Source organism: Rhinatrema bivittatum, chromosome 5, assembly GCF_901001135.1.
Source record: "Rhinatrema bivittatum chromosome 5, aRhiBiv1.1, whole genome shotgun sequence".
NCBI lineage: Eukaryota > Metazoa > Chordata > Amphibia > Gymnophiona > Rhinatrematidae > Rhinatrema > Rhinatrema bivittatum.
This window is the reverse complement of record NC_042619.1, coordinates 366,944,341-366,957,648: the sequence shown is the minus strand read 5'-3', so window position 1 is coordinate 366,957,648 and position 13,308 is coordinate 366,944,341. Positions and strand designations below refer to the sequence as shown.

The 13,308-nt window shown below is 43.0% G+C and overlaps 1 protein-coding gene across 1 annotated transcript in view; it reads left to right on the top strand.

The window, feature by feature from the left end:
* The window catches only part of LOC115093078 (inosine-uridine preferring nucleoside hydrolase-like), a 39,383-nt gene extending 29,550 nt beyond the window's left edge, over nt 1–9,833 (top strand). The window contains exon 6 of the mRNA XM_029604749.1: nt 7,882–9,833. Coding sequence (XP_029460609.1) covers nt 7,882–8,193 — 312 coding nt within the window. The 3' untranslated portion in view covers nt 8,194–9,833. The remainder of the gene's footprint in view (nt 1–7,881) is intronic.
* The last annotated feature ends 3,475 nt before the right edge of the window (nt 9,834–13,308 follow it).

Here is a 13,308-nt window from a genome sequence, read left to right as displayed (position 1 = left end):
TCACTGGGGATTGGGGCTATTTTACTTGCATTCTTATCAAATAGAAAACAAGTTTGGCTTGGAGATAATTACTGCTCTTGGAAAACATTGAATTCAGAAGCTCTACAGGGGTTTGGCCATATTTTAATGTTATTTATCTTCAGCCATTGGGAAAGATTTTGCCAGCTCTTGGTATATATTACTGCATTTATACTGATGTACAATGTTTTTGTTCCCTGTAATTCAGATGGAGACCTTCTCATGGTATTGCTGAATTGGTGCTTTAGAATATAAGCCAATAGAGGTCTGCAAAGAATTGGTTTTAAATTAACAGAAAGCCATAGCTGTTTGGGTAGCCAGGTCTCCCAATCTGGAAGAGCTGTTTTGCTTGACCTTGGATGATGATAGATTACATATTGTAACTGAAGCTTAGAATCTAGGCATATTCCTAGAATCTAGATTAACATCACAAACACATATATAAGCAGTCACCAGAAAAGCTTTTTTTTTTCTCTTTAAACTTTGAGCGCTAAGATATCTGAAGCTTTGATCTTTGCTTCAGACTCTCTGAGTAAAACTCCAAACATCTAAAAAAAAAACCCAGAAGCAAATACACTCTGCCACACACTGCCTGAAGAAATAAATGTGAGTAAGAGTTGGCTAGGGGATTGTAAAACCAGGAGGAACAGGACACAGAGGGCTGCTGGGAAATGTAGTTTGTAGATCTTTGGCAGAGAAACAATTAGGATGAAGACAGAAGCCACAGAAAGATGTGATAATGATTGGGAGACATAGTGGAGGCTAATTACAGAGCTCCTGCAAAGAACCAGTATGTCAATTAAGGGAGAGAGCACTGCCTTTCAGGCAGAAATGGCTCATCCAGACCGAGATGCCACAGCTTTTGGTTAGAGATTTTGAATCTGCAAAGGGGAATTGGGCTGGGCTGTGGAGGATTACTAATATATCCTGATGCAGAGATGCCTACAGCAAGAGATTTTGAATCTGCAAAGTGTCACATTCCAAGAATACACTGTGGTTGAGGAATGCTGTAGTATTTCCCATGTCCAGAAAAAAAACACAGCTTTCTCTTAGTCAGCCTGTTCCACTTTTTTCTTATTTTCTATTTGAGGTTAAGAAGAATAAAAAAATACTTTGCAGACAATTCAAGGCTCTTCTCTGGCTTCCTAAATCAGTATTTGCTCCACTGAAATAGTTATATTCTGGTATTAATCCTGATCTTTATAACTTGAAAGAAAATCTTCAGGTTCAGTTTAGTTAAAAAAAAAAAAAAGTCTCTGGAACAACCAGTGGTGCACAGTTCACAAGCAATTCTCATTAAGACAGTTCACCTTCTTTTGGAAAAATATTCTCCTTTTAAAGGCATAGCTTTAAGTTCGGGAAGCAGTACAGCCTCTGAAGCCCTATTATTTGAGGACTTGTTTGCCACCACCCTCGGTGGACTGAGTTTTTTTTTTTTCTTCCCACTTCTCAAAACGTCTGCATACTCTCTTTTGCCCATTCACCAACAGGTAAGCCAACACCCCCAAAAAAAACCCCAAAACAAAACCTCAATCCACCTGCAACAGATAAACCACAGCTGCTACTACCTGTGCTACTGGAACAGAGAAAGAAAAAAAATACTTCAGTTGACTTTGCCTGTTGCTCAAACTTTCCTCTTCATGAGGCTTCTTCAGTTTCCTTTGGCTATTCCATTCCTGCATCTGTCAGCCTTGGCTCTGCTTGCTCCCATTACCTCCTCCCCTCTCTGTTCCTGTCCATTTGTAACTCCCTGTCTGATCTGATCAGGTGAGAGAGGTCCACACCGCTCCCATTGCAGGAACCACCTCCTCCTTCCTATTCAATATTCCAGTTTGTCCTCCTTAACATGGGGAGGGGAGGTATCCACCTTCCTTTCTCCTCCCGGTTCTGACTCGCTGTCTTTCTTTCCCTTTTTGGATAGATTACCTTTTTACATTGAGTTCAGTTCTGACCCATCAGAGTTGACATCTTACCTCTCTCCCCTTTTGATTCCCTCTTGCTTGATAAGGAAAGGGTACCTCCCACAGTTGGAAAGGTACAGTTGGGAAATGGGTCTTACTTGGCCCTGGGGAATTGGGCTGCCCTATGAGTGACTGTTGTATTCATCCTAGTGGGATGATTCTGCTGGTATCTCAGGAAAGGAACTGAAAGCTATGTCTGAAGTGAACACTGATGCATGCAATAAAGTTGTTTTTTACTGCAAGCTGGAGCTGTGTGTTCCAGCAGACTGAGGAAGTTATGCAAGGCCCAAGTGGCAACTTGAGACATGTCATCTTCCACTGATTGAGTACCTGCTCCTGTAAAGAAAACCTATTATTATTGCACATACATGTTTTTGTGCACTGAAGTTCTGTTAACTTGAAATAAAATATCCAAGTAACCAGGTAAATGCATGGAAAACTGCAAAATGAGGACAGAAATTTGAGTGAACACATTTTTTGTAGTTTTGTAATTTTTCTCAAAAGGATTTTTTGATATTTTGGAAAAAAAAGTATAAATGTTCTTTTTTTCTTGTTAAATCAAGACAAACTTATTTTAATCAAATAAAGTCCTTGAAAAAACCCAACTTAAATCTTCTTTCTTCAAATGCTTTTGAGTGGGTAGGTTATCTGCTTCTTCTTAAAAGTGAAATGACCATGGTCCTACCAAAGAAAACTAGGAAAAGACAAACAGTACAGATACACTGCAATGAGTGAGGCTCACTCCATAGCTGATTCCAGCACTTGCATAGCCCTCTGGCTCCAGGCTGCGTCAGTTGCAGGAATTCCGATCAGCAAGCAAAACAACTGCAGAGCCCTCAGGAATATCTGCAAGAAAAAACAAGCAGAAAGACAAGGCAATGGTTTGAAGTCCTCTTCAAAACTCTGGATTCAAACTAAAACAAGCTTAGTCCTTGGCAGAAGCCAGGGCAGGACCAAGACATGGTGGCACCCCCTCACACTAAAAGGGCAGGCTGGGCTGTTATTGGCCAGCTCAAGAGGCATGGAAGGCAGCTGGGCCGTGTGCGACTTGCCTCTCTTACATCTCTCCCCCCTGGCTTGATGCCCTGGGTGGGAGTCCAGCTTGCCCACCCATACCTGCAGCCCTGCATGTTTTAGTTTAGTTTATTATCTTGTTAGTCCTGGGCTTTACTCAGAAGACCACCACTCCTCCAAGTCATTTTCCCCAGCCCAGTGAAAAAATGTCCATTGAGATAGGGCCCAAGCAGGGCCGGTGCAAGGGTATTAGGTGCCCTAGGCGAAACGTCAGCTATGCCGCCCCCCCCCCCCCCCCCCCCCCCGCCTCCACACACAATTAACTTACATTGTGCATTAATGAAAATAACGAAGTCTGTATTTATAACAGAACACTTATTTGACATTTTTATGCCATGTAAACCATTGAGATGATTTGTCTTCTCGACGGTATAGAAACTTTTATAAATAAATAAATAAAATAAACATAAACCAAAGCTATACTTGTTGCTCAAACAAAAAAAGCAGACACATCACATAATATTAAATAATTAAAATGGCAGTCAATCAAGAAAAATAAACTTAAAAAGCCATCTTTACTTACCCCCTCCAGCAGCTCTCTTACTCCTCTTCCATGCAGGCTATAGTACACACCAGAAGCAGCAGTAGTGGCTAAGCTCTATACTCATGGTCCTCTTCCTTAAGGCCCATGTCTCTCACACACACACCATATCAGTCATGCCCCCATGACCAGTTTCTGTCTCTCACACACCAATCATCTCCCAGTCTTTGACAAACACACCAGTCACCTTCCTGAACAGTTTCTCTCATGCCATACACACACAGGCTTCCCACTCCCGTGTTCCACTTACATATATGGGCTTCTCACTCTCATAATCACTTTCTCTTTCTCACACACACTCACCAGTCTCTCACTCCCATGCTTGTTCTCTCCACATGCACAGGCTTCTTATTCCCATAATCACTTTCTTTCTCTCACACATACACAAACACCAGTCACCTGATCTCTCTCATGCATACACACACACAGGCTTCCCACTCCCATGTTCTCTTTCAGATATACAGGCTTCTCACTCCCATGCTGTATCTCACACACTCCCAGCTTTCTCACTCCCATGCTCACTCTTCACATGCACAGGCTTCTCATTCCCATAATCACTTTCTTTCTCTCTCTCACATACACACAAACACACACCAGTCACCTGTTCTGTCTTACATATACAGGCTTCTCCCTCCCATGCTGTGTCTCACACACACCCAGGTTCTCACTCCCATGCTCACTCTCTTCACATGCACAGACTTCTCATTCCCATAATCACTTTCTCTCTGTTACACACACACACACACACACATACACCAGTCTCTCTCTCATTTCCATGCTCGCTCTCCAGGTGCACAGGCTTCTCATTCCCTGAATCACATTCTCTCTCTCTCACATTCACATACACATACACACCAGTCACACCGTCACCTTACCAACCAGTCTCTCTCTCATACATGCACACACACACAGGCTTCCCACTCCCATGCTCTCTCTCACATAATCAGGCTTCTCACTCCAATGCTTTCTTTCACATACACCCCCACAACACCAGGCTTCTTACTCCCATGCTTTCTCACATACCCAGAGTTCTCACTTCCATGCTTTTTCTCTCTTTCACACACACACACACACACATCAGTCACATCCCTGACTGTCTCACACTTTCACACATCAGTCATCTCTTTGAGCAGTCACTTTCATTGTCTCTCACATATACACATACATCAGCTCTCTGACCAGTTTCTCTCAATCACACACACCTGCTCTCGATGAAATACATTCTCTCACTTACACACAGGCTCTCAATCACACACAGGCAGGCTGGCTGCTTCTCTCTCTTTCTCTCACTCACTTCCTCTCCCCCCCCAGCACAAATGGTAGCTGCAGCAGCCTCCTCCTCCAGCCCCCGCAGGCCAAAAAGGAAGAATCCCATCGGCCGCGGGAGGCTCATGCTGCTGACTCCTTTCCCGATTCCCGGCTGCTTCAATTGCTCGGGGGCCGATGCTGTTGTCGCCGCTATTTTTTTTTCATGCGGCACCGCTCTTTCTCCTTCCCGCGCATCACTTCCTGTTCCGGGTCGGGGGGGGGGGGGGAGGAAGAAAAGGGCAGCCGCGGATGCCACAGCTTTTTTTTTTTTTGCACTGCTGCCGTTCCCGCTGGGCTTGAACGTGCTGATAGCCCGGCGGCAACAGCAGCAGGGAAGGAAGAGCAGCGGGAGAGACCGGGAGCACGCGAACCGCTGGGGGAGGTCAGATGGGTCTTTTGGGGCGGGCTGCCGGCAGCGGCTCTTTTATTTTTATCGGGGGGGGTGGCGGCTTAATGCAGCTCTTTTCATTTTACCGGGGCAGCGGCTGAGCGCGGCTCTCAATTTTACCGGGGCAGTGCCGCCCCCGGGAAGCTGGCGCCCTAGGCGACCGCCTAGTTCGCCTAGTGCTTCCGCCAGCCCTGGGCCAGGGCCCAAGTGACCTCTAACCTCAGGCTGTACACCATCTTTCTAACTTGGTCCATTAAAAGAAACAGGTTTTTACAGTATATTAGCTGCAATAAATATGGCTTAATGTTTCTTACTATCCTCAAGCTCTCTGAGCCCAGCGTATTCAAAACACAAAACTAAGCTCCCTACAGCCAGGAAAGGCTGTGATGCACACAGCCCACAGCTTTTGTTTAGAGGTTTTGAATCTGCAAAGGGAAATTGGGCTGGCCTGTGGAGGATTGCTAATATATCCTGGGATAGGAGCAGCTGGTAGCCTGCAAGGAGCAGATGAAACTTTAGTCAGAGTGAAACTGGAAGCAGCAATTGGATGGCACTAGACTCTGGCCTGCAGGAAGTCTGTGATGTCTCTGTGCTGATCGTGTGTGTCAGCAGGAGCTTAATGTAGCAGCAATGAAAGAGGTAGGGAGTGGTGGTTCACTGTCAGTGGCAGTACAGTGAAAAAATAAACCCTGCAGAAAAGAAAAGCCACTTGCCTGGCAGGCCCGCCCCTTAATCTAATCCTGAGGGGGGGGGTGACCTGCATGAGATCTCATGAGAGGCTCCAAGTTTGGCACCTGTGCTAGATGATGATGATCCGGTGAGGGCGATAGTGAGATTTTTCTGCCTTTTCGGGTAAGGATCCTGGGCGCTTGCCTGGTTGGCTTGCCCCTTAATCCAGCCCTCGCAGAGGCACAATGTTAACGAATGTACCATATTAGACTAGGCTGCAGTCTTCTGGCACAGCAGCCAGCCAGCATCCCAGATCAACCCTTTCTCAGACTGGGCTCCTCCTGGGTCTGTCTCCAGTCTCTGCTCCATAGGGGAGACTAACCTCCTTTCCCTTCTCCAGTTTCTGGCTCTCTGATCAGCTGGGGCTGAACTGTGTTGTCCGACAGAAACTCCACAGGACCTCTCCTCCTTTGGGTAGCTTCCTCTTCCAAGGAAACTCCCCACTGAGGACCAGTCACCTCTGTGACCGCTTCTCCAAGGAGAAGTAAGGCTTCCTCCTCTCCTTCTCCTCTCAAAGCGTCTGCCGGTTTGTTCACATCGGTCTCCCGGGCCTTCGCTTCCCCTTCTTAAACTCCTTCCTCCCTGCAAGGCCTGGCCAACCATGTCCCTGGGCCACAGCCACCTTCCTAAGTCAGGAGTAGCTCTGTATCTCCTCTCTCTCGGAAGCTCCCGTGTAAAGGGGTCCAGGCCCCCTGGCGCTCTGCTCTCCTTGAAGAGGTGCGCAGCCCCGGACTCCAGCCCCTGGAATCCCAGTGCACATCTCCCCCTGCTTCACGGGGGTTGCACATCTTTTTCTAGCTCAAAGGTTAGTGAAGAATGGGGCAGGGGTGCTCAAGGGCGTCACCAGTTTTCTGGCCAACTTAACCGGATAAATGCCAATATTTAATGTTATCCAGCTAAGGGGCCTTCTTCATCGAGGCATTTTCCCCACACAGACGCAGAAGGGGAGAAAAGCCTTCGTGAATCAGGCAGTAAGTTAGCTGAACAAAGTCTAGAACAGTTATTTGGCCGTCTTCAAGCAAACCAGGCAAATTTATCCAGCTCACTTTAAAATAGTTGGAGTATGCTCAGCAGCATGGCTGCGCCACCGAAATGTCTCAGCAGCCGGAGAGCGGCTGAACGTTGGACCCTGTGTTTTTACCTGCAATAGTGACAGTGTGATTAAAAACAAGTTTTGCTACTATGTCTGTTAAAGAACAATTTTAAAACTAATAAGTACTAGAATATATTGTATGGTTTGTATTTACTATTTGATGAAATATTTTCAGCATGACTACAGCTAAAATGAGGGACAGTGAATTTAGTATAGTCCAAAAGCAAAATGGTGGCAACTTGAAAGGGGCGTGTGCTGCCCATTTGACTTGTTACTATTAGCTTGCCCTTTAGGGGTCGGTTTTCAAACCGTCTGCATTGGGACAAAGGCTGCACGTGCATTTTACCTTCGGGCTTTGCACCCGTTCTGAAAGCATTGAGTACAACTGGTACTCTCTCTTTTTGAAAACTGCCAAGGGTACAATGTTCTGCTTGAAAGGTGCACATGCAGATTTTGAAAATGCAACCTACGCCCATACTTTTCCTGCCCCAGGAATGTCTCAGTGCAGCTTAACCTCCATCTACTAGGGAACAACATTGCAGACTTTTATCCCTATTTACATGGATAAAACATTTTTGCTTTGTTTTGTTTTGGGTTTTTTTTTTTATCTGTGAAAATTGCTTGGAGAATTAGCTCCCTGTCATTCAGCGATAAGATTTTGAGAGTTTCTGTTTCCGTTACTTTTTTAAAATTCATCCCGTCCGAGGAAAGCGGGCATTGAAACGTGGCTTCAGCCCTAGATGATCCCATTCTTCTTTTCTTGTTACAGGACTTTTTTGAAGCTTTGGTAAATCAGGATACCCTGAAAGCTCGGTTCATGAAGAAAATAATTTCCAAATACAGACACAGTAGACACGGCTTTGTATCCTACGATTCGTACGCCATGGCTGCCGCCATAGATGAGAGCGTCATCACAGAATACCTGCATTGTGCTGTCAGTGTGGAGCTGAGCGGGCAGTTTACCAGGGGCATGCTAGTCCTGGATGTGAACGATCGTCTGAAGAAAACACGCAAAGCCTTCCTGATGAAAGCCTGTGATCTGGAGAAGTTCAAAAAGCTGTTAATGCTGGCTTTACAATAGTGCTTGCGGTGTGGACTGAGAGCGGGGAGGAGGTCAAATGCAGACAGAACAGTTCTGAACTTGATTGTGAGAAAGACGACCACCCCCCTCCCCTTTATAGATTACACAAATCTGAAAAGGAAAAGAAAGATATCCTGTAGGTAGAGATGTGCGAACAGATTTTAGGGTACCTCAAGTGCTTTTGATTTTTCAGAATTTTCCCTAGGTTCACTTAGAACATTTATTGAATTCAATGCACCAAGACAGTAAGTTTTAAACCGCGAGGGCACACACGTCTTTGAGTAAAAAAGTATGACTGACTCTATATGGGGTATTTAAATACTTGTCTAAAGCGTTGCTTCGAAAGACCCGCCAAAATAAATTAAGTGCTTCTACTGCGCAGCCGTGGTGAATGAGTATTTTTTTATTGTTTTATGTGCAGTATCGATTGACTCCTGTTTTTATATATTTTTTACTTTGCAGTTTTTTCAAATATGTCCTACTGCCTGTCTGGGTAAAATTCTTTTTAGTACTCCTCTTGTCAGCCCAGTTAGTTTTTAATATAGTGTCTTTGAGTCATTATTTATTGACTATGACATACATTGATTTTGTTTATTTTAGCAGAATTTGCACACATTCAATATATGTTCCCATCATGTGTGTACAAGGAACATAGAGTAATTTTTGAACACACATGCAGTGAGTCCTTACCACGGTTACATAAGGATTTCATCGCACCAGTTTTGCAGAATACATATGGTAAAAGATTTCATTCCATCTGGTTTTAAAGTTACATGTTGAAGATACATTATTAGTTATGATTTTTGCCCACATTAATTATATACTGCACAAGTCCCTTACCGATGGATTTCATTTTAATTCATCCATTTACAGGTTTTATCGAGGTTTGACATTTTTACAGTATATATGCATTTGTTGACCACTTGTTTTATAGAAAATTTATTTTAACATGATATTTTCTAACATTTGAAGTTTTAATGACTATTTGTCTACAATTCCCATCTTCACTACTTTATTTTTTATTTTTATTTTTTTCCTTTGTATTATCATATTTTTATTTATGACCATTTTTTTAAATCTTTATTAGTTTACTACACCAAGTTGTCCAGCCTGGATCAAATGATTTTGATGTATGCTCAATCACATTGAAGACACCCATTAACAATAGGTAGTTACAAATTATATATTTTTTTGACCATGTTCACCTTCATAATGTGCTTTTGTCCGTTTTGTAACATCTATATATTCCAAATGTTTATCAATCAATATGACTCTTAGTCCATTGTATCCAAAAATTACACACACAAACTTACGCATTATTTTTAATTGAGAAGGATGTTTATTCACAATTTCTAATATATATACACATTATATACATTTATTGTTTCATTATACATATATCAATGCATTGCTATCGCGAATAATTGTGTTTTAAATGTTGTTTACATTTTTTGATGTCTCTATTATTTTGGTTTGTCAATAACCACACATATATGTTTTTTTGTTTGTGTATTTTAACATTGAATTAAGAGATATGTATATATCTTTTGCCCTTGACAACTCCTGAGGCAGCTCCTGTGGGAGCGAAACTCGGCCAGAGTCGGGCTTTTTCCAATAAAGGCTGTTTTTTCACCAATCAACTTGTTTTCCCTTGCTCGTTATATTGACTTACACACCAACCATAGCAGAAGTAAATTTACATGGCAGGGGGCCTTGGCGTGCACCGGATCGCGTAAGTATTTTCGCATAAATTTCTAGTTAAAATGCTGAAACACCCATGCCTTGCCCATGCCTGAGCCCTTTTTGAGAAGTTCTGAGATGTGCGCGCAGCGGCATTTACGCCCATATCCGGGCAACATTTAAAATCCGCTCAGCATGCACAAGCCTGATATATTCGCACATCTCCTAATTTCGACGCGCGCCAGGCTTTTAAAATTCACCTTAAAATTTTCCCAAAGATTTGAAAAATTCTGATAAAGTTTTCATGCTCTAGGTTGTTTTCACCCAGCGTAAATTATTAATAGATCCATAGTTAGTAAGTCAGCAAGTGGATACGTTTTCTGGTTAAAACCCCCCCTATCATGGTTATTCGGTGGGACAAGTCTCCTGCTGAATTTACACAGTTAAAGTTATCCACCCACAAACCCCTACCTGTAGCCTGCCTGTTGCCAGTGTTTGCTGGGAGGGATCAGAAGGCAGAAAGAAATTTAGCAGTCACTGACTAAGCACAGATCTACACACCTGACTAGATTTGTGGGTGAAAAAATAACTGTGTAGAAATAGGAAAATATAGTAAGCTTATGTGTTAAAGGGTTGTCAAGCAGGAACTGCCCAGGGTGCTGGTTGGCTGTCGGCATTGATCCTAGGGGTGTGCTCTCTTTAATCTGATGGTAGCTACAACAGAGGTGTGCGTGCTGCTTCTCTCATGCAGGATATTCCAATAGCTGCACCCCAAGCTAACACCACATGGTATCTCCTTACTTGCTAGAAGAGGACAATTCTTCCATCTCCTTTTCAATGTCTTTTCCTCTGCCTCTACTCTCTCCAGCTGTTGTGGGGCCACCTGTCTCACTGACTGAACTTGAAAAAAAATTACAAGTAAGGTCAATGGTAAACAATTGTCTATAAGGTGCAACTTTATAAAGACCATATACATAAAAAAAGACTTTAAATAAAAGGCTCATCAAATTAAACTAGTCTTTTCATGTCAAACAAGTGAAAAAGGTGTGCTCATAGATAACTCAATTCCCTACACGTTAATTAGGATAGGAGTATACCAGGTCTACTCATGTCATACTTTTTCTAGTAAGCCATTATTTCAAAAGTGACTCGAACAATCAGATAAAAATGTTAAATCTTCATAAATATTTTATCTTCATAGGATGAAACAATGAATCAGCATAAACAATAAAGCTCAAAGTATAATGAAATATTTCACAGTTGCAGCAAAAAGGTTGATATTCAAACGCCATTTAGATGGATAACTGAAAAGTTATCCATCAAAATGGCGATATTAAATGCTGTATGCGGCTAAATTCTAGCTGCATAACGAGTTCCAGAGGCAGAGGAGGCAGAGGAGGAATGGACTTAGCCCCCTAAATTACGTGGTTAACTCTGGTCATGCCGCTGACCTGCCCTAAAGTTAGCCACATAAACATATGCAGCTAACTTTAAGATAAATGGGTATATTCAAGGTGTGATTGCACTGCTGAACATATCTTGCTAGTTAGTTAGATAGGTTTATCCAGATAACTAACCAAGCCGCTCAGTGCCTGAATATTGGCCCCCATATGTCTTCACAAGTAGATTTATATTCCAGATTGAACCATTTGCTACAAATTTGTTATATCTTTTTCCTCTTGTTGACATATGAAGGTTGGTTTAATTTGATGAGCCCTTTCATTTCATTGATGGAGATGTTTTTTTAAAGTTATACATTATAGAGAGACAATTATTTACCATTGGACTTACCTATGATTTTTGTTATTACATTTTCGTCCTTGGGTAATAGTTTTTTTGGGCAAACTGAATGGACCTGACCATTAAAGCCAGCAATCACTTCCTCAGCGGTAGCAGACATTGTAGTCACTGGTGGTAGTTAATCAGCTGGAAATATTGATGCACAGTTAGCAGTGGCAAGTTTGTGGCCATGGATAAGAGGATTACTGTTGACCCCACCTGTTCCTCCACACTGCTGGTCCTACTTCCTCCTCATTAACTGCTCCCTCAAAAAAGAAAAAATAAAACCAATACTGTACCAAAATATTAAAAAAGACAATCAACCTACCCACCTACAGACTCTTCGACAAAACAAACAAAAAATCCTGTCTTTTTCTCTCTGTCTTGCTCCGGTTCTCAGCTTCTGTCACTTGCCTTTTCCTCAAGCTCCTAACTAAATCCTGTCAGCATTTGATTTGATGGAATTTGCCTACAGATTCATCAGCATGGAAGCTCTGATGGAACTTTTGAAGTTTCGAGTTCAGCAGAATTTGTCAGAAATTTTTTTGGGGGGGGGGGGGGCAGGTGAGAACACCAGACTTGCGGGCATAGAGGCGGATCACAGAAATAGTGTAGTGTAAGGAGAGAAAGGAAAAAAAAAAAAAACCAACTGAAGCAGTGTGCAGCCTAATGAGGTAAAATAAGAAAAAGGGCGGAGGCTGAAAGGAGAGAATGCCCCAGAAAAGAAAGTGGGGGGAGTAAGGAGGCACAGAAACCAGAGGCAGGCCAGTGAGAACTGAACATGGCCCCTCTGAGAAACTGTTCTTAAAAGTTAGTTGATTAAAAGTTAATTATTGACTGTTTGTTCCTGTCATAAGCTCTGTGTAATGCAAAGTCCTGGCCTTCCCTAGGTTTTATGTCAGAAAATGGATCAGATTTTGCCTATCAAACTGGTTGTGTAGGAGGCTTAGCTGGCCCTTCAGTCTTTAGCTTTCATTCCCCTTCCACAAAACGGGTCTCTCTAGTGCAGACACCCCAGCGGCAGGTTTGTCAGCCAGAGGAACAAGCATTCTAAAAGGAAATTTTGATCTTAGAAAGAACATTTTCGTAAAAAACATATTTCCCAAGAGAGTATTTGAAGAAGAATAACCTGAAGCGTGTAAGCAAGATTAGTCCAGGTGAATCTATTAGGGGCCTATTTACGAAGTGTTAAGGTGCATTTTATTGAACATAGTTATCTCACGGTAAATGTGAGATCCATAAAGCAGTGTTTCCCAACCCTTTCCTGGCAGCACCACTATCCAGTTGGCTTTTCAGGATTACCACAACAAATATGTATGAGGTAGATTTGCATACGCCTAGTGTCCAATGTCTGCAAATCATCTCATGCACATTCATATTCGTTATGTTCTGGTATGGTTGGAGACCCTGGATCGTAGTGAGAGCTGTCTCCACCCACAGGGAGGAGCCCTGTGGGGACTCACCACGATAGGCATGGCCTCAGCTGAGACGGACACAGATAGTAACGAGACTCTATTAGACTGGTACGCAGATGAAGTACCCACCGAGTGGGAAGGAAGACACAGCCCAGAGTAGTAAGGTTGCTCAGTGATGATATCCCTGGTAGTGGCCTGCAGAGCAGGGTACGCCAGGGAACTCCTCCAGATGATACACTTC